Source organism: Hyla sarda, chromosome 4, assembly GCF_029499605.1.
Source record: "Hyla sarda isolate aHylSar1 chromosome 4, aHylSar1.hap1, whole genome shotgun sequence".
Classification (NCBI taxonomy): Eukaryota; Metazoa; Chordata; class Amphibia; order Anura; family Hylidae; genus Hyla; species Hyla sarda.
In genome coordinates, this window is record NC_079192.1 from 119,669,384 (window position 1) to 119,691,892 (window position 22,509).

The 22,509-nt window shown below is 41.2% G+C and overlaps 1 protein-coding gene across 2 annotated transcripts in view; it reads right to left on the bottom strand.

Moving 5' to 3' along the window:
* Positions 1 to 140: 140 nt before the first annotated feature.
* Positions 141 to 22,509, bottom strand: part of RLBP1 (retinaldehyde binding protein 1) — a 49,460-nt gene continuing 27,091 nt past the window's right edge. For both annotated transcript variants that reach the window (XM_056571923.1, XM_056571922.1), the window contains exons 5-8: positions 5,348 to 5,526; positions 4,577 to 4,735; positions 1,321 to 1,431; positions 141 to 535 (exon numbers count right to left, since the gene is read on the bottom strand). In XM_056571923.1, the coding sequence (XP_056427898.1) occupies positions 377 to 535; positions 1,321 to 1,431; positions 4,577 to 4,735; positions 5,348 to 5,526 (608 nt within the window). In that variant the 3' untranslated portion in view covers positions 141 to 376. The remainder of the gene's footprint in view (positions 536 to 1,320; positions 1,432 to 4,576; positions 4,736 to 5,347; positions 5,527 to 22,509) is intronic.

The window sequence follows — 22,509 nt, forward strand, 5'->3', positions numbered from 1 at the left end:
TGGGTGTTGTAGTTTTGCAACATCTGGAGGTCCGCAGGTTGTAGGCCACTGTCCTATACTTTACATTGCACGGATCCCTCAACATACGATGGTTTCAACAAACGATGGTCCATTTGGAACGGATTACCATCGTATGTTGAGGGACCACTGTAATAGAATATTCATTGAACATCCCTTGAAATATAAAGTAAGGGTTCTATACTATAGAAAATGTATAGATAGACATGATATGTGGATATCTTAGATAACATATGTGCGTTGAAGTTTGAAAGTGTGTACTGGAAGATTTATTATAATTAACAGAACTAGGAGACATATAATAGCGTTCCAGCATTGTACTAACTTATAGGTACATATAGTAAATAGTATATGTTCTTTAAAGGGCTGTGTCCTCAGATTCATTTCTTGGCCCAAAAAGCTTTTCAGCAATTATCCTTCCATCGTATTTTGGCAGGTTTCCTCCAAAGTCAGCAGGCAAGATGTCAGCATCGATTTCCTTATAGAAACTCTCAAGGTCCTCCCCATGTACAAAAACCTGGTAAGAAGTCACAATCAAAAAATATCTTTAATGTTATGAAAAAAAAGTTCCTGAATCTTGATCCAAGAACCAAGGGATAGGATCTATGTAATATTTAAAGGGGTTATCCAGGAAAAAAACTTTTTTTTATATATCAACTGGCTCCAGAAAGTTAAACAGATTTGTAAATTACTTCTATTAAAAAAATCTTAATCCTTTCAGTACTTATGAGCTTCTGAAGTTAAGGTTGTTCTTTTCTGTCCAAGTGCTCTCTGATGACACCTGTCTCGGGAAACGCCCAGTTAAGAAGAGGTTTGCTATGGGGATTTGCTTCTAAACTGGGCATTTCCCGAGACAGGTGTCCTCAGAGAGGATTTAGACAGAAAAGAACAACCTTAACTTCAGAAGCTCATAAGTACTGAAAGGATTAAAAAAAATTAATAGAAGTAATATACAAATCTGTTTAACTTTCTGGAGCCAGTTAATATATATATATATATATATATATATATATATATATATATAAGTTTTTTCCTGGAATACCCCACTTAATTAGTTACAAGGAAAATATACTAGGTATAAAAACAAAAATAGTTGCTAACTTTTGTTCCACAATTTTAAATGATGCATTTATCATTCCCAATAGGCCCTGTCTGGAATAGTCTGCCTGGTGGCCCACTCCTTCATCTTATACGAAGTGAAGGGGCATGAACAGTATGTCAGTGCTTTGTAACTACAAGAAATGCTGCCACCTCATATTGCCTTTATAAAAGCAAAGTGTATCTGTATAAAGGATACCTCACCCTTTCCAGTAATTTGCTCTTCAGAAAAGGCTTTACAACATTGTAAGTGGTGGTGAAGTACCATGGCTGGTATATAAAGTGAACAGCCTTAAATCTTGCTGGAAAAGAGTCCTGAAGGTAAAAGACAAAGAACATTTATCTTACTCACCTTGAATAGATGTGCATTACACAATAGAACATTTATGTAATATCTGTTATATAAGCTACATATGGATTTGTCAACTTCCCTTCATTTAAGAGCCCTTGTGATTTCTAACACATTTGTAAACCACTTCATTACCCCAGAAACTGCTCTAAAATGTTGGCAACTAGGGGTCTCACTTCCCTGCAATATTCTGTCCACTGCCTGTTGTTAGGGGAAATCCGTCCTATGTAACAACTATAACAGAACTGATTGCAGGAAGTGCATTTACTATGTGCAGGAGAGAGTAAATGTAAGCTTGAGAAACCTTGGGCAGTGTACCTGCAAGCTAAACCAGACTGCTTGCTGAAGATGATCCACATTGTTCCTCAAAGGTAAAACAAGGCTTCCCTCTCATTTGTGACCACCCGTCCAGCATCTGTCCCTTGTATAAATACCAGCTAATCTACTGTTGTATCTCCACAGTTTTGCAGTGCTCACCCTCCCCTTTTCTTAAGCTTCCCAGCAGCAGTGACGGTAGCAGCTTAGTGTAACCCCTTCCTTGCTGTGATCTTGCTACTGCTGTTTCTTTCCTTTCTGCTCACATAGCATGTTCCAAATCAATGCATCAGTTTCTTCTACTCCTTCCATATGCCATCTATTGTCATCCCCTATCACAGTGCAGCATCTTTTTGCAGATCTAGGTCATGACATGCCAGAGATTTGTATGTGCTGTCATTGGCCAGAGATGCAAGGGAGGAAAGAAATGTGTTTTACTATTGTCAAATAGCCAATTTTTGTCCCACCTCTTGAATTGTGACTCTTAGGAGCTCAATAGCAACATCGAGAGAACTAGAATCAACTTGACCACTCTCAAGATATAACTTAAAATACAGGCTTTTTAACAACTTTTGAATAGACATGTAAACTTTAAGTTTATATTAACATTTTCTGTATTGGCATTCTGCTTTGAATTCCAGTCCTGAATGTAGCTATAACAAATAACTAATTGTACAATAAATTATTTCTATTGTCAAAACTAAAGTATCAGTGTATTCAAACTAGAAGTTGTAATTACACACGTCCACAAACTAGCAATATACACTTCGGACATAAGCCATCGGAACCCACCAACTTTGGCAAGTGTAAATGACTGTCTAAAGTGTATGGCAGTCTCTCGACATATGATGTCAGGGGAGAGAAGGGTCAAGCATTTATGATTTGAACTGTCCAACCCTATAGTCACACGAGCTGTCTGGCTGCCACTTCCCGGGAGAAAATAAACATTCGGCTGATAACTATTGAATGTGTATGGCCACCTTTAATGAAATAGGGATGGCCTCATGCTAAATGATGTCTTTTCTGCTTTATATTGCAGAAAAATATTCTTTACAGTACCCAAATACAAGTGCTACATAGTGCCTAAAAAAGTTAAAACTGTCCTACAGTGCTCAAATAATACAATGAATCCTTGTGGCCAGAGATTTGGGGTCATATAAAATAAGTTGTGCCACCTTCAGCAGGAATAGGTGATGCTCAATGTGTAACAATTCCTGGCACTGGGTGGACATTGGGAAGAGAAAAACTTTCAAAACTACTGCTAAATCTTTAACGCCCTATTAATTTTTTTCTATATTCCCAACATTTGCCAATAAAACTACATCAAGGTAGAGATCCCAATGCATTGTTATTAAAGGGGTACTCCTGTGGAAAACTTTTTTTTTTTAAATCAACTGGTGCCAGAAAGTTAAACAGATTTGTAAAAAACTTCTATAAAAAAAATCTTAGTCTTCCAGTACTTTTTAGGGTCTGTATTAGGGATCGACCGATTATCGGTATGGCCGATATTATCGGCCGATAATCACGATTTTGGGCATTATCGGTATCGGCAATTACCTTGCCGATAAGCCGATAATGCCCCGCCCCCCGCACCGCCCCCACTGCACCGCGATCGCCCCCCCTGACCCGCCGCACCGCGACGGCCCCCCTGACCCACCACGTCGCACCCTCCACCGTAGTGCTGGGCGGTATACCGGTATGGATTTTTGCCCATACCGCTATACCGGTCGGGCCCCTCCCCCATCCTCCGAGTCAATAAAAAATAAATAAATAAACTTACCCTTAATGGGGGTGGTCCGGGCCATCCATCCTTCCTTCCTGTAGTGTCCGGCGCCATTCCGGGTGGAAGGTGCACCGGTCCAGGCTGTCCTTCTCCGGGGGTCCTCTTCTCCACTCCGGGCAGGCTCCGGCCTAGTACGCTGCATAGACGCCGCTACGCCGTGACGTCAGGTGCATCGCTGCACACGGGCGTCACTGCGTAGCGGCGTCTATGCAGTGTACTAGGCTGGAGCCTGCCCAAAGTGGAGAAGAGGACCCCGGAGAAGAAGGACAGCCCGGACCGGTTCACCCTCCGCCCAGAATGCCGCCGGACACTACAGGAAGGAAGGATGGCCCGGACCACCCTTACAGGTATGGGGAGAGAAGCGGGTGGTTTTGGCGGCGGCCTATGGCACCGCAAAAGCCACTGCAGTGCATTGATTTAAAGCGCCCGCTTTAAATCAATGACCTGCAGCGGTGTCGAGGGGGGATAAATAGCCGATAACTTATACCGGAATATCGGTATAAGTTATCGGCTATCGGCCCTAACCTCCACCGATTATCGGTATCGGCCCTAAAAAAACGATATCGATCGATCCCTAGTCTGTATACTACGGAGGAAATTGTTTTCTTTTTGGAACACAGAGCTCTCTGCTGACATCACAAGCACAGTGCTCTCTGCTGACATCTCTGTCCATTTTAGGAACTTTCCAGAGCAGCATATGTTTGCTATGGGGATTTTCTCCTACTCTGGACAGTTCTTAAAATGGACAGAGATGTCAGCAGAGAGCACTGTGCTCATGATGTCAGCAGAAAGCTCTGTGTTCCAAAAAGAAAACCATTTCCTCTGTATTATTCAGCAGCTAATAAGTACTGGAAGGATTAAGATGTTTTAATGGAAGTAATTTACAAATCTGTTTAACTTTCTGGCACCAGTTGATTTAAAAAAAAAAAAAAAAAAAAAAAAAACGTTTTCCATGGGAGTACCCCTTTAATTTGACATACATTGGTTTATAACATTAGAAGGATACATTTTACCTGTAACATGTCCACCATTTTTTTCAGTTCATATGGTTTAATACCAGATGCCTGTTGCATCGTGAATCCTTTAAAGTTTTCTATAATGCAGAATCCATTGATCTGGGTCTCCTCATTCTCTAAAAGGTTCTCCAGAATAATGCAGTAGGCACGGAGGATCTGTAACAATATGCAGTAGTTTAAATATACCATAAAACTGAGCATGAAAGCAGCCGGTTTTCTTGGCTGATGGCGTCATTGCCTACAACAGGGCAGTGGAAACAGTCTGCAGCATCACTTTCATTGAGGGACTTTGCTGGATTTCAATCGCGTGGCCTATTGTGTCTAAAAAGGCTTTCCTACATGGAAGCACTAAGCATTGATGTCCCCCAAGAATTATACAAAGCCTCTAATTAGAGATGAGCGAACTTACAGTAAATTTGATTCGTCACGAACTTCTCGGCTCGGCAGTTGATGACTTTTCCTGCATAAATTACTTCAGCTTTCAGGTGCTCCGGTGGGCTGGAAAAGGTGGATACAGTCCTAGGAGACTCTTTCCTAGGACTGTATCCACATTTTCCAGCCCACCGGAGCACCTGAAGGCTGAACTAATTTACGCAGGAAAAGTCATCAACTGCCGAGCCGAGAAGTTCGTGACGAATCGAATTTACTGTAAGTTCGCTCATCTCTACCTCTAATAGTCTTCAGTCTAGATCCCCTTGAATGACATAGCTGAGATGTAATTAGGATTTTGGCAACTGTTCACACAGAAATATACATAGCACCACAAACCTCATCAAATGTGATCTCCTCATAGTCCCAGTTCTCAATATTAAAAAGTAGGATCACTCTGCCATTCTTGTCTCTACTGGTTAGAATGCCAGGGTAACCAGCCTCTATGGTGCTTCTCACAGCCTCTGGTGTCAGGTTCTCAAATAGCTCGGGGTACTGCTGACGGAAATGTACATAGCCTGTTGGAAGGATCACGGATTAATCTTTATGAAACGGTCCCATTTGGAAAGATGTATTCCTTAAATAAATGAGGTTATGCTTTGCTTCATGTGTTTACTCAGCCTCTCATGGTCTAATATTACATTTTAGTCACACAATAGCTGAAGAGGCAAAAACTATTTAAAATTACTATACATTTGTACGTCTTATAGGGGATGTTTCATGTAGCAAAGTTAGTAAAATCAGACGTGTACCATATACATATACCGTATTTTTCGCCCTATAGGACGCACCGGCATATAAGACGCACCCAATTTTAAAGGTGCAAAATCTAGAAAAAAAAAAGATTCTGAACCCAACAGTGATCTTCAACCTGCGGACCTCCAGATGTTGCAAAACTACAACTCCCAGCATGCTGGGAGTTGTAGTTTTGCAACATCTGGAGGTCCACAGGTTGAAGACCACTGGTATAGGAGGTAGTACTCACGTATCCCCGCTGCTCCGGACCCGTCACCGCTGCCCTGGATGTCGCTCCATCGCTGTCGCCACGTCCCCGACGCTCCGGATGTCTTCTTCATTGGGATCCACGCTCTCTGTCGCCGTCATCACGTCGCTACGCACGCGGCTCCTATTGGATGACGGGATGGCATGCGCGATGATGTGATGACGTCGAAGGAGAGCGGCGGCCATGCAGGGGATCCCGGCACGGAGCAGACACCGAGGAGGCAGGTAAGGTCCCTCCCGGTGTCCTGTAAGCTGTTCGTGACGCCGCGATTTCACCGCAGCAGTCCCGAACAGCCCGTCTGAGCAGCCGAGTTAGTGTCACTTTCCCTTCAGACGCGCTGGTCAGCTTTGATCGCCGCGTCTGAAGGGTTAATACAGGGCATCACCGCGATCGGTTATGTCCTGTATTAGCCGCGGGTCCCGACCGTTGATGGCCGCAGGGACCGCCGCCATAGGTGAGTATTCGCCTTATAAGACGCACCAACTTTTTCCCCCTAGTTTTGGGGAAGAAAAAGTGCGTCTTATACGGCGAAAAATATGGTAAGTAAAGCAGGACAAATGTGCTTTTTAAGTAAAGTAACTTACATCCTTGTGCAGTTTTTCCCCCATGGATCTGATCAAATCCTGGTTTCCTTTTTGAGCTGTGACCCTGCTATTGCCAGACAACAGAACAGACACTTTCCCACAATCCCCCTTGCTTGCATACACAGATAAGACCAACTAAACCAGTACTTCCTGGATAGACCAGTTTAACTGAGTATGTGGGACCACCTTAACGGGTTGTTATCAAGGGCAACATATCAAAACAAAGGTGGCACATGTTGGATTTATAAGTATTTACAGTAAAGGAAAAAAATATTTGATCTAATTTTGGACGTTTGCCACCTGACAAAGAAATGATCAGTCTATAATTTACTCCGGTGGAAAACTTTTTTTTATTTTTTTAAATCAACTGGTGCCAGAAAGTATAACAGATTTGTAAATGACTTCTATTTAAAAAAATCTTACTCCTTCCAGTACTTATTAGCTGCTGAACACTACAGAGGAAATTCTTCTATTTTTGGAACGCAGAGCTCTCTGCTGACATCTCTGTCCATTTTAGGAACTGTCCAGAGCAGCATATGTTTGCTATGGGTATTTTCTCCTGCTCTGGACAGTTCCTAAAATGGACAGAGATGTCAGCAGAGAGCACTGTGCTCGTGATGTCAGCAGAGAGCTCTGTGTTCCAAAAAGAAAATCATTTCCTCTGTAGTGTTTAGCAGTTTTTCCACTGGAGTACCCCTTTAAAGAAGTACTCAGAGATACAAAAAAAATGTTCAAACTTCCCTAGGCTGCCGGCATAAGAAAAAAACAAAAAAAAAAAACTATACATGGCTTCTGACACTTCCCCCGGTGCCTCTGGTAACCCGCTCTGGCCTCTGCAGCGATCTTCTTCCTGGTTGCCAGTAGTCGATCCCCCACAATGTCAGCTAATCGCCAGCTGCAGCCATGCCTCCCCGTTAATACGCTGAATAGCAGCGTGGTGCAATCGGCCACAGCACCAGGAAAACCACTGCAGGGGCCAGCAATTAGAGTCACAGTGTGACAGATTGACCACCGGCAACCAGAAAAAAAAGATCGCTGCGGAGGTCAGAGCGGGTTATCAGAGACATGATTCTCACAAATAGTCAATGCAAAGAACTGACATAACTTATTCCTTCCAAGAACTATAGAAAGGACAAGGTGGAAAGTTGTTTTAGACATGGGTATAGTAAAGGGTTCTTCACACCTAGAGTAGTCAAACTATGGAATACTCTATATCAGTGGTCTTCAAACTGCAGCCCTCTATATGCTGCAAAAGTACAACTCCCAGCATGCAGCCGGTGGCTGTTCGTGCATGCTAGGAGTTGTAGTTTTGCAACAGTTTAGAGACCCCTGCTCTATATCAAAAGTAGTAATAGTGGTCATTATGACTGCATTCAAAAAGAGGCTAAATACTTGTCCAATAACAAATTGCATCGAAGGTTAAATGTAATTTGGCATTGAATGATGTATTATTGATCCTAGAAAGTTTTGAACGGGTACTCCAGTGGAAAACAATTTTTTTTTTTTTTTCAAATCAACTGGTGTCAGAAAGTTAAACAGATTTGTAAATTAAATTGTAAATACAAATCTTAATCCTTCTGGTACTTATGAGCTGCTGGATGCTACAAAGGAAGTTATATTTCGTTCTGGAATTCTTTTAAGTCTGACCACAGTGCTCTCTGCTGACACCTCTGTCCGTATCAGAAACTGTCCAAAGCAGGAGAGGTTTGCTATGGGGATTTTGTTGTACTCTGGACAGTTCCTGACATGGACAGAAGTGTCATCAGAGAGCACTGTGGTCAGACTGGAAAGAACTACACAACTTCCTCTGTAGCATACAGAAGCTGATAAGTACTGGATAAAGATTTTAAATAAAAGTAATTTACAAGTCTGTTTACATCTCTGGCACCAGTTCATTTGAAAAAAAAAATAGTTTTCACTGGAATGGGCGTGAGTTTTTGTTTCAACCAGTTACTATGTATAAGAGAGTACATGCCTGCCGTGACCTTCAGCAGCATGAAGCTATTTGTATTCATAGACTGTACATGGTGGTTTGCAATGTGGTTGCATAGGGCTTGTCAACATGTTATTCATTGTGGGTGTCTGTGCATCTGTCAGTATACTGAATACTTCATGTCTCATTCTGCTCAATGTCCCATGATTCCTTTAATGTGGGATTTGTCTCATTGACCATTTTATGCACAAAAACCACATTGTCTTTAGTATGAAGCAATTTCATGAATTTACACTAAAGTGACAGCTGTACTAGTGTGGGCCACACATATCAATTTACTATTCTGACTTGACTGCAAGGTGAATGAGTGGATGACTAACATATACCACCTATTTATTCCAACTCTAACATCCAACTTTCCAGAGCAGGTGACAGGCCTTCAGGTTAAAGGAATCTGTTAGCTGCAATTCACGTTCCAAACTGGTGACTTTGTTATATAGCTGTTACGACAAGGAGACACATGGTACCTTTCATATATCTGTCTGTGCTTCCATAACATAGGAAAATGCTTTTATTTTCTAGTGCCAAATGTCAAAGAGGCGGTCCTAAGCCCCTTAAGTGCTGAGGGCTGGAATGCCCCTCCTGCCATCCCTGTCGCTAGTTGATTGACACTTAGGGCTTGGCTTCTAGCACTGAGCCCTGTTTCCATATCTTGTGTCTGCGCTATATACAAGATGTCAAGAAAAACATATTCCGATGAAATATTTATTTAAAGGGGTACTCCGCCCCTAGACATCTTATCCCCTATCGAAAGGATAGGGGATGAGATGTCAGATCGCGGGGGACCCCCGGGATCTCAGCTGCAGGACCCACCTGTTGCGGCTTTCATAAACGCTGGAGGCTTCGGCTCCCGACCACGGTGACGTGAGATTGTGACGTCATGACTCCGCCCCCATGTGATGTCACGCCCCACCCCTCAATGCAAGTCTATGGGAGGGGGCGTGACAGTTGTCACGCCCCCTCCCATAGACTTGCATTGAGGGGGCGGGACGTGATGTCACACGGGGGCAGAGTCATGACGTCACGATATCATGTCACCGTGGTCGTGAGGCGTTAGGATGAGAGCCTCCAGCGCTGCCGGAAGCCGCAACAGGTGGGTCCTGCAGCCGAGATCCCGGGGGTCCCCAGCGGCGGGACCCCCGCGATCTGACATCTTATCCCCTATCCTTTCGATAGGGGATAAGATGTCTAGGGGCGGAGTACCCCTTTAATAACAATATATTAATAATAATAATAGTGGTTCAAGACAATTGATGAACACAGAAGCAATGTCGTTCAGTATGCAGTACCAGGAAAAGAAAGGGGACCTACAGTTCTGACAGGCAGGTATCACAGATAGGGATAAGATTAGAATTCCCCATCTGATTTTTCTCCTGGTACTGACCCTAGGCTGGGTTGGGGATACAGATAATAGATATGGTATACAGGTATAATTGGCTGCAGCAGGAAATCGCCCCTTAAATCATTAAGTGTCCATAAAGACGCACAGATTGATTACATAGGAGACAAAACACATGTGGCCCAGGGGAATAGAAAAGAATTCACACACCAGACATAAACAGTTGTCTACAAAGCATAACTTAACCCCTTAAGGACTCAGGGTTTTTCCGTTTTTGCATTTCTCATTTTTTCCTCATCACCTTCTAAAACTCATAACCCTTTCAATTTTGCACCTAAAATTCCATATTATGGCTTATTTTTTGCACCACCAATTCTACTTTGCAGTAACATTAGTCATTTTACTAAAATATTCGCGGTGAAATGGAAAAAAAATTCATTGTATGACAAAATTGAAGAAAAAATGCCATTTTGTAACTTTTGGTGGCTTGCGTTTCTACTTTCTACGCAGTGCATTTTTCAGTAAAGTTATTTATTCTGCAGGTCCATACAGTTAAAATGATACCCTACTTATATACGGTAGGTTTGACTTTGTCGTACTTCCTATTTATATGTTTAAAATTGTCATCTTCTGACCCCTATATCTTTTTTTATTTTTCTGCGTATGGGCTGTTATGATGGCTCATTTTTTGCACCTTGATATGAAGTTTTTATTGGTACAATTTTTGTATTGATCGGACTTTTTGATCACTTTTTATAAATGTTTTCATGATATAAAAAGTGACCAAAAATACACTATTTTGGACTTTGTAATTTTTTTTTGCGCGTACGCCATTGACCGTGCGGTTTAATTAACTATATATTTATATACTATATATTTTAGACACATTTCCACATGCGGCGATACCACATATGTTTATTTTTATTTACACAGTTTTTTTTTTAAATGGGAAAAGGGGGGGGGGGTGAATCTTACTTTTATTAGGGAAGAGGTTAAATGATCTTTATTAACTTTTTTTTCACCTTTTTATTTTTATTTTGGAGTGTTATAGCCCCCTCTATAACACCATCCTATACACAGATCACCCCCATGAATTAACATGGAGATGATCAGTGTTATCGGCGGTCGATTGCTCAAGCCTGGATTTCAGGCTTGGGGCAATCGATCACCAATCGGACACGATGGAGGCAGGTAAGCCTCCGCTCGCGTTCTAGCTGATCGGGACATTGCGATTTCACTGCAATGGTCCCAATCAGCCCAACTGAGCTGCCGGGAGTGTATTTTTGTTACTTTAGACGGGGCAATCAACTTTGAACACCGCGTCTAAAGGATTAATAGCGTGCCGCACAACGATCAATGTTGCACGCTATTAGCCCAGGGTTAGTGTGCCTTCACATGTATAGATAAGTGATGCTTGATGGCGTGCGTACATTGGATAGTCCTCAGTTTGGTTACAGAAGAGGATGAGTGGCAGACGTTCAGTTGATTAACATAAGAATCTGAAGATGGCGTCCCTGGGATGTGGGCTCGGTCCGGTCCAGTATTCCCAGAGGATGACCAGGGAGAGGATCGCACCCCGTCATATGTGTAGCGTTCGCTAGCAGGTTCTGTCCGCAGCTAGGGTAATGAAACTGAGGACTGTCCAATGTACACACGCCATCAAGCATCACTTATCTATACATGTGAAGGCACACTAACTGTCGTGCAGGGTCCCTAGTGACCCTTCTCTAAGTATTCCTTACTAATCCCAGACCAGCTACCTGCAGTAAAACAGAGTAGCGAAACACGTTGGATATGTATGGTTTCACTCATTTATGCATAATGACATCTTAAGTTATGCTTTGTAGACAACTTTTTCTGTCTGGTGTATGAATACTTTCCTATACCCCTGGGCAACTCCGACTGGTACAAACTGCTACTATATCTACCACATGTGTTTTGTCTCCTATGTAATCAATCTGTGCGTCTTTATGGACACTTAATGATTTAAGGGGTGATTTCCTGCTGCAGCCAATTATACCTGTATACCATATCTATTATCTGTATCCCCAACCCAGCCTAGGGTCTACAGGGAGGTTCCGGTATAGGCCCAGGTCATAAGGACAGGGGACCTACAGTTCTGACAGGCAGGTATCACAGACCGGGATAAGATTAGAATTCCCCATTTGATTCTTTCCTGGTACTCATACTGAACGACATTGTTCTTGTGTTCATCAATTGTCTTGAACCACTTTTATTATTAATATATTGTGAATAAATAAATATTTCATTGGAATATGTTTTTCTGGATAATTCTATGACTAATTTAACATATTTCCTATACTATCTTAGACCAGTAACGTCTATGCAAGTTACGTCTCTGCACCCTACATACAAAATGTGTAAGATTTGGAAACAGGGCTAGGCCTCCAGTTGACTGTCAATCAAGCAGGAATTGGGGGGGGGGGGGGGGAGTAAGGAGGCATTCCAGCCTTCAACATTTAAAGGGCTTGTGAATGCTTCTTTGACACCAGAGAATAGAAGCATATTTAATATTTTGGATATATAAAGGGTACCGTGTTTCTCCTTACTCTAATAACTGTCTAACAGTGTCAGCAATTTGAATTGTGAATTGCAGCTGAAAGATTCCCTTTAACCAATGCCACATAACTGTCCATTGGTGCACCAGGACTAGAGAACTCCTCTTAGCTCCACATAGTTACCCAATTACAGCCTTGTAGTTGTACAGGTTTGGGTCTGTATTGGTCTGATTTTATTATACAACCTAGGCAGATTGCCCAGAGCTAGCTAGTTACAGGTTGACAATGCACTAAGCCTACACAACTCTCAATCTCTGCCTTGTGAGTGCCAGGCCGTAGAGTCACCATAACTAAACACACCTATGTTTTACATGTATCTTCTGTGCCAGAAGGCTCACCCATCACTGATGACCAAGGCAATTTAATACGGTGCTCTACTGTGGCCTGCACCCACAGTCCAAGGAGGTATAATACATATTCAGTGCAGCATAGCATTGTACATCAATATATATTTAAAAAGTCAAAACACATGCTTAATGCACTGAGCAGTCTCTCAAGTTTAAAATGACCTTTCAAAGTGTCAGCTTACTATTTCTGAAAGGATATGGGGGGAGATGTATCAAAACCTGTGCAGAGGAAAAGTTGACCAGTTGCCCAAAGCAACCAGATCACTTCTTTAATTTCTCAGAGGCCTTTTTAAGAATGAAACAAGCAATCTGATTGGTTGCTATGGGCAACTGGTCAACTTTTCCTCTGCACAGATTTTGATAAATCTCCCCAATAGACCTGCAAGACAGAATTCCCATCTCAAACAATTATGCCATAAATGTCTGTTAGATTCAGCTCCCATCTTTGGGCCCTCATCTTGAGAAAGAGTGCCCATGTGGACTGGTTAAGGTGGCCAGGATTCTGAAATGGTGCTATGCACTTTATGGAACTCCCATTTAAAGTTATATACACATGAAATCATTGCCAAAAAGTCCCCAAACGATGCATGGTTTCCATTTACCAATGACTTTAATGGGGAATGTTCTAAAAAGAAGTCGTGTCACTTTTCAGAATGGTTCCTCTTGGAAACTCACATTGAAATGAAAAGGAGCTTAAATAGGTGATCCAGTGGAAAAAAATGTTTTCAAATCAACAGTAGCTAGAAAGTTATAAAGATTAGTAAATTATTTCTATTTAAAAATCTTAATCCTTCCAGTACATTTCCACTGCTGTATACTACAGAGGAAGTTGTGTAGTTCTTTCCAGTCTGAACACAGTGCTCTCTGCTGACACCTCTGTCCATATCAGGAACTGTTCAGAGCATTGAACGATGTATTGTTGATCCTAGAAAGGTTTAAAGGGTTACTCCAGTGGAATTTTTTTTAATTTTTTTTTTTTTAAATATACTGGTGCCAGAAAGTTAAACAAATTTGTAAATTGAATTGTAAAAATCTTTATCCTTCCAGTACTTATCAGCTGATGTATGCTACAGAGCAAGTTGTATTTCTTTCTGGAATTCTTTTAAGTCTGACCACAGTGCTCTCTGCTGACACCACGGACAGAGGTGTCAGCAGAGAGCACTGTGGTCAGACAGGAAAGAACTACACAACTTCCTCTGGAGTATATGGTAGCTGATAAGTACTGGAAGGATTAAAAAAAAATTCTACAAGTAAGTTACAAATCTGTTCAACTTTCTGGCACCAATTGACTTAAAAAAAGCCACATGAAAATTAACACCAAGAACTGCACTGAAAATTACACTCTGATTTGGAGGTATTTTGTTTCAGAGTGGTTTTTGCCAGTGTTAACATAGTGGAGCATAGTGGACACTGGGCCACACTTTTGACACTCATGGACACTTTTAAAAATATATATATTTTTATTGGAGTAAAGCAACCAAATCTACAAACAAAGATATTCTTTGCGTATGCTTGTTAACTCCTACCAGACTGTTGTACAGGTTTCACAACTATAGATCAAATGACAGATGCAAGTCAACTGGCTTAAGACTGGAGAGCACTGCTGCGCACTTCACCTGCCTATAACTTACAATTGCACCAAGACTGAGACCCAATGCGATCTTAATGGTTGACATGTCTGGACCACATATCAAGTTTGTACAAATATCAGTAGCACCTACTGAATGTTTGAGATGGGAATACCACTGTAACTACCTATTTTCTAATGGTAATGTATACTTGGATAGTCAGTTACAAATAAAAAATACAAATGTAAAAAAATGTGTTTATAATAAAAAAGCATTTAGCTTTTTTTATGTATTAGGGCCTAATACATCACACTGACGCTCGATAAGTGGGCGTCGATAAGTCTGACGATCCCCAACAACCATGAAGTGGACCACTCCAGAGGAAGGGGCAGCGATACCCAGGGAGCAAGAGGTAAGTCTAGGTTTTTATCTATACTGGCAGCCTGGACAGGATTTAAAAAAAAAAAAAAAAAAGGTAGACACCAGATAACCCCTTTAAGTATGCCATCATCTTGATGATACATTACCATTAAATCCTCTATTCAATGTGCATGTATTTATATAATATCTGTACTATTTAAAAAAATCTCTCTTCTTTAACTCCTAAGTCAACAGAAAAATCGAAAGAATACAGCAACTCGAAAATTGCTTAACTTTTTCATGACTTTATCATAAGAAAAACACCTATACATATTTAATGCTGCATAACGTAGCATTATTTTGTTTGTTTTTGTGTGGAGGGGGATATTTTACTGCTCATATGTCACATTTACAAAATACAGCGATATTAGATACAATTGAAGATAATATAAAAACCTACTGAGTTCTACAAAACAAAGAAAAAAAAACATTTTAAAGGAGAATTAAAAATGTAAAACATTTTATTGACAATTCATTTCAAAAGGTGACATGAAGGCTTCAGTCTCCTCTATCATTACACTGTAAATGACTGTACAATCCACTGTAGTTTTATAAATAAGTACAATGTAATGGCCTCTGTAGTGCTCAGCATTTTGCATTAAGAATTTTTTTTTTAATTGCTGCGAGATGAAGTTATATTGAGGTTTAAAGTCTAACTCTATCTGCCTGTACTGTTTCCTGCAAATCATTATCAATTCTGGGAAGGGTTAATAGTCAATGGAGGAAATGATTTCTGAATGAGGAAATCCCTATGAAGTCGGTCACAGGATGGTAAATGTCTCCTTTTTGCTGCGTGTTTGGTTAGTAAGGGAAGCTCAATTCCCTGGTCTCTGAAGGGGAGATTGTTCTCCTCCCCTGGGCCCTCTGCTCACACTCTCTACAAAGTGACTGTGTCTTGCCGCTGCCACTTGTACAGTACGGCTTTATATTCATTCTCCTTAGCTGGTTGAATTTCTGTTTTATTATGTCTAGTTCATAAGTTCTGCTCATAATAACGGCTCCTCTGAGCATCCAAGTTTTTCGAATTTAACTTTTGAAAGGCAGCTATTCAGAAAATGGTTATTCCAATGGGACCCGACAGTAAAACATTAAAATACTTTAATGATTCCCTTTATTTTTTTCTCCTTTGTTTGTAGGGTATGATGATTTTTTCTGTAAGTGTTCTGTGTTATATGTTCATAGAGCGTTATGTATTACTTCATGTTCTGTTTTACATCATCGTAATATTATTACACTTTTGTACATTGTTGTAATTATTGTAATATTCATCATGTGGAACTTCAATCAAAGTTCTGGACATCCACATTATATTAGTACACTAGCTGAGTGCCTGGCGTTGCCTGGTTTTTCCTACCTAATGCATGTGGGGGAGGAAAAGCAACAAAGGAGGAAGCTTTCGTCCTCAAATACTGTCCTCATATCCCGACCCCAAATCCCCTCCTCATATCCCATCCTCATATCCTGTCCCCATATCCTGTCCCCATATCACAACCTCATATCCCAACACCATATCCCGTCCCAATATCCTGTCCTCATATCTAATCCCTATTTGTAATCCTCATATCCAGTTCTCAGGTGGGGCTGAGTTGTGATAAAGATATTGTAAACTGAAACTAAAAGGGGTGTGGCTTAAAGGTGGGCATGTCTTTGCAAGATGGAGCATGGAATGCGGGGAGGGTGCATCTTGCCAGCTGGACTGACGCATTCATCAGGAGATGCAGAGCGGAGCTTGTGGAGTAAGGTACCGGAAGTTCCATATACTTGTATGGTACTTGAAACAAAAACCCCATCCTTCACATAAGGGGTAGGTTAGGGTTAATTTAACTATTACATTTTTTTTTTTGACATATAAGTAACATGTAACCATATATTAGCAAAATATCTCCAGCCATACGGAAGTTATGCTGGAACATACATTTCCCATAGATTTGCATTGGACTTTAAACAAAACCCTGACCTTCGCAAATGGGTATAGGTTAGGGTTCAATTAACTATCCTATATTTTAAATGTACATATAAGTAACATGTAATTGAGTATTATCGAAATATCTCCAGCTGTTTGGAAGTTATGCTGTAACATATTTCCCATAGACTTGTATGGGACTTTAAACAAAAACCCTGACCCTCGCAAATAGGGGTGGGTAAGGTTTAAATTACCTATCCTATGTTTGTTGTTGACATATAAGTAAGGTGTGTAACAAGTTTCATGTTAACGTCTTTAGCCGTTTGAAAGTGATGCTGGAACATACCCACCTACACACATTGAGTTATATATATATATATATATATATATATATATATATATATATATATTAGCTGAGTACCCGGGGTTGCCTGGTTTTTCCTTCCTAATCTTTTTTGGGGAGGAAAATCAACAAAGGAGGAAGCTTTTGACTTCATATCCCATCCTCATATATTGTTGTCATATCCCGTCCTCATATCTCAACCTCATATCCTGACCTCCTATCTCAACCTCATATCCCAACCTCCTATCCCGTCCTCCTATCCTGTCCTCCTATCCCGACCTCCTATCCCGACCTCCTATCCCGACCTCCTATACCGTCCTCATGTCCTGTCCTCATGTCCCATCCTCATGTCCTGACCTCATATCCCATCATATGCTGTCCTCATATGCCATCCTTATGTCCCATCCTCATAGTCTGTCTTTGTGTCCCATCCTCATATCCTGTCCTCAGGTGGAATGGATTTGTGATGACGATATTGTAAGCTGAAAATAGAAGGGAATGTGGCTTTGTGGGACTGGGCGTGATTTGCAAGCCAGACTGATGCACAAAAAGGGTAGAGAATTAAAGGGATGGGGCTTAAACAGTGGGTATGTCTTTGTGAGATGGGTGTGGCTTGCAAGCCGGACTGACACATTCACCAGGAGATGCAGAGCGGAGCTTGTGGAATAAGGTACTGGAAGTCCCATATACTTGAATGGGACTTGAAACAAAAACCCATCTTTTTTATAAGGGTGTAGGTAAGGGTTAATTTTACTATCATATCTTTTTATTTGACATATAAGTAATATGTGTACCAGGTATTACTGAAACATCTCCAGCCGTACGGAAGTTATGTGGGAACATACATTTCCCATTGATTTACATGAGACTTTAAACAAAAACCCTGACCCTCACAAATGGGGATAGTTAAGGGTTAAATTAACTATCCTATATTTTAAGTGGACATGTAAGTAACATGTGACCAAGTATTATCGAAATATCTCCAGCCGTTTGGAAGTTATTCAATTAAAAAATCTTAATCCTTTCAGTACTTATGAGCTGCTGAAGTTAAATTGTTCTTTTTTGTCTAAGTTCTCTCTGATGACACGTGTCTCGGGAGCTGTCCAGAGTAGAAGCAAATTCCCATAGGAACTGCACAGAGCAGAATAGGTTTGCTATGGGAATTTGCTTCTACTCGAGGACAGCTCCCGAGACACGTGTCATCAGAGAGCACTTAGACAGACAAGAACAACTCAACTTCAGCAGCTGATAATTATTGGAAGGATTAAGATTTTTAATAGAAGTAATTTACAAATCTGTTTAACTTTCTGGAGCCAGTTGATCTAAAAAAAATTTTTTTTCCTGGAATACCCAATATAAAATATGGACTAAAACGACATGTTTTCATTATTCTGTGGGTCAATATGATTAAAATGATACCCATTTTATATGATTTTTGTACCGCTTTAAAAAAAATCTCAAACTATTTTAACAAAGTTAGTATGTTTGAAATTGCCCTATTTTGACCACCTATAACTTTCTAATGTTTCCATAAAGGAGGCTGTATGAAGGCAAATTTTTTGAGCCGTGATCTGTAGTTTTGATCGGTACCACTTTTGCTTATGTTTAACTTTTTTATACATTTACAGACTTTTTTTTTTACATTTACGCTGTTCACTGTATGGGATAATTAACAATATATTTTGATGGTTCGGACTTTTACGCATGTGACGATACCTAATATGTTAATTAATCATTTTTTTGACGCTTTTTGGGGGTAAAATGGGGAAAAAAGGACCGATTTACATTTCTATTGGGGGAGGGGATTTTTCACATTTTTTACTTTTTTATTTTTAAAACACTTTTTAACTTTATTTTTTACACTTTTTATGTCCCCATAGGGGACTATCTCTAGCAATCATTTGATTGCTAATACTGTTCAGTGCTACGTATAGGACATAGCACTGATCAGTGTTATCGGCAATCTTTTGCTCTGGTCTGCTTGATCTCAGAACAGAACAGAAGACTCCTGGAAATGACCGGAGGCAGGTGAGGGGACCTCCGGCCGCCATGCTGGCCGATCGGATCCCCGCGGCAGCTCTGCAGGCGATCCGATCATCCATTTAAAGTTCTGCACTGCCACAGATGCCGTGATCTGTATTGATCACAGCATCTGAGGGGTTAATGGATGGCGGACATCAGCGTGATTGCGGATGTCCGCCATTACCGGCAGGTCCCTGGCTGCTTATAGCAGCCGAAACCTGCCGCCCATGACGGTACGGTGCTCGCGGTCATGTCTATGACATAAATGTACATCATGGTGCGCTAAGTACCACCGCACCATGACGTACATTTACATTAATCATTAAGGGGTTAAAATTAAGTTTACACCCATCTGACTGATTCCCTAAATGATCAGACAAACTATAAACCAACATATCTTGGGAACGGGAGGGCGTTATAATACATTGTAAAAAGGTGTGTGACCTGGTCACCCTAAGATATTAAATTAATCTTATTAAAACAATGTTATTTTTTGGGGCTTTGTCACCAGTCCTCTTTAACCTTGATTTACAAGCTACATATTCCATCATCTACTTAAAGTGGCCTCTTAGGTATTCTACACTTCAGATGTGATAGTCTTCAAGACACTGACAGCAGTAGTTCTGGCAAAATGACAACAGTCCTACAAGGAACAAGCAAGTAAGCTGATTCTTTGTAACAAAAAGCTTCCCTAGACTCTATATTTTCGTCACAGACAGAGGGAAGCACCTGTAAACAGAACCACACTAAAAGTGGTCCTCTGCACATAAACATCTTATCCCCTATCCAAAGGATCTTGGCTGCGGGACCCCAGACATCCGGTGCACAAAGCGAACTTCGCTCCGTGTCGGATGACTGGAGATGCAGTACGGAGGTTTTGGTGGTTATGACATTCTACCATATGGTGACTTTTGATAAATAACACAAGTTTATGGTCAATGGGGATTGGGCACATTGGGGGCCAAGACAAAAATAGGAGGGGCAAATATCAAACGCTAAATAATACCTCTCGTACCTAGTAAACAAGAAAGGAAACTGCAGCAAATGTGCTGTGGCTCCTTTAGACACCTAAGATTGGCTCCTACCAATCCTATATTATTGACCTATGCTGAGGACAGGCCACCAGTTGATACCAAGCCTTTTTATTTTTTTTATTTTTTTTTTTAAATGAACTGGTGCCAGAAAGTAAAACAGATTTGTAAATTACTTGTAAATCTTTACCCTGCCAGTACTTTTTTTAGCAGCTGTATGCTACAGAGGAAATTCTTTTCTTTTTGAATTTCTTTTTTGTCTTGTCCACAGTGCTCACTTCTGACACCTGATGCCCATATCAGGAACTGTCCAGAGCAGGAGAAAATCCCCATAGCAAACCTATGCTGCTCTGGACAGTTCCTGACATGGACAGAGGTGTCAGCACAGAGCACTGTGGACAAGACAAAAAAAGTCTTTAGCATACAGCTGCTAAAAAGTACTGGCAGGGTAAAGATTTTTAAATAGAAGTCATTTACAAATCTGTTTAACTTTCTGGCATCAGTTCATTTAAAAAAATAAATAAAAAGTTTTCCACCAAGTACCCCTTTAAATTAAAAATAGTGAGTGATCCTCTAGTTCAGGTTGGCCATTTATGATATGTCCTAATGCAGTGTTTCACAACTACTGTGCCACCAACTATTGCAAAACTACAACTCCAGCATGCCACACAGCCAAGGAATGGAAATAACGCTGCTGTTATAGACTCAATAGAAGATGACATAGTTTAGTTTAAGTTGGTCCCATACCCTTTCCCCATAAGCATTATGATCTTGAAAATTCCTCTTCTCCATAGGCCCTTCCTGCCTCCTGGAAGGAACATCAAGTGTTGAGAACTTTTACCCCAAAATGGATGTACGTTGTGTCAAAACCCAGAACCAGTTTGGAAGCACTATTTTAAAATTAGCATCCTTAAAGAGGTACTCCGGCAGAAAACATCTTATCCCCTATCCAAAAGGATAGGGGAGAGGATGTCTAATTGTGGGGGTCCTGCCACTGGGGACTCTTGGGATCTCTGCAGTGACACCCCAGTCATCTGGTGCATGCAGCGAACTTTGCTCCGTGCCGGATGACTGGCGACTACAGCCGTCATGCCCCCTCCCATAGACATGAATTGAGGGGTGTGGTGTGACGTCATGAACATGGAAGCTCCAAGCTTGTGTATTCTGGCTGCCGCTGCTGCCGGCCTGGTGGTCACGGGGGTCCCCAGGGGCGGGACCCCCGTGATCAGACATCTTATCCTTATCCTTTAGATAGGGGATAAGATGTTTTCTGCCGGTGTACCCCTTTAAGTTAAAGGGGTATTCCAGGATTTTTTTTATTTATTTGACTATGCTACAGGGGCTGTGAAATTAGTGTAGTTCATTATATAGTGCCTGTACCTGTGTGTGACGGTTCTTTCACAATTTTTCTGTGATTTTCACTCCACTGTTTATTTTTAACAGCATACAAAATAACTGTTGTCTCAGATTTTTCCCAGCTTGCAATGCGGCCGAGACCTGACTCACTAGTCAGCTCATGACAGGGATCCTGTCTGCTTCAATGGGTGGAGGGATCGCTTGGTGGGAGGGAGATCAATCTGCAACTAATGCAACAGCTGTAGGCACCCTGATTGAAAGCCACAGGTCTTTTGAATGGATGTAGCTCATTCATGTTTCAATGGGTGAAGGGATTGCTTGGTGGGAGAGAGATCAATCTGCAACTAATGCAACAGCTGTAGGCACCCTGATTGAAAACCAGAGGTATTTTGAATGGATGTAGCTCATTTATGTTTGAATGGGTGGAGGGATAGCTTGGTGGGGGAGAGATCAATCTGCAACTAATGCAACAGCTGTAGGTACCCTGATTGAAAACCACAGGTCTTTTGAATGGATGTAGCTCATTTATGTTTCAATGGGTGGAGGGATCGCTTGGTGGGAGAGAGATCAATCTGCAACTAATGCAACAGCTGTAGGCACCCTGAAAACCACAGTTCTTTTGTTTCAATGGGTGGGGTGGCTGATGTGTTGGAGGGAGGGAAATGGAATTGTGGGATTTGTAGTCAAAAAAAGAAAAAAGTCAAACAGGAAATACAAGTTCCCAAACAGCTAGCCACAGTGTTATGATAATCTCACAACATAGCCATTTAGCCCCAAGACAAGCGCAGATCCTTCCAAAGCATGTCCATTACTGTCTGCCAGGTACGTACTAAAGTGACCTTATGGTGGATAACCCCTTTAAGAAACACGTCTGTTTATAGATCCCAGACGTTACAATGAGCATTACCCCTTGCAGGGTCTTATTTGCTTTTTTTCCACATAAGCTTACTACCTTTAGGAAAGCTTAAAGGGGTACTCCCGTAGAATAAAAAAATTTTTTTTTTTTAATCAAC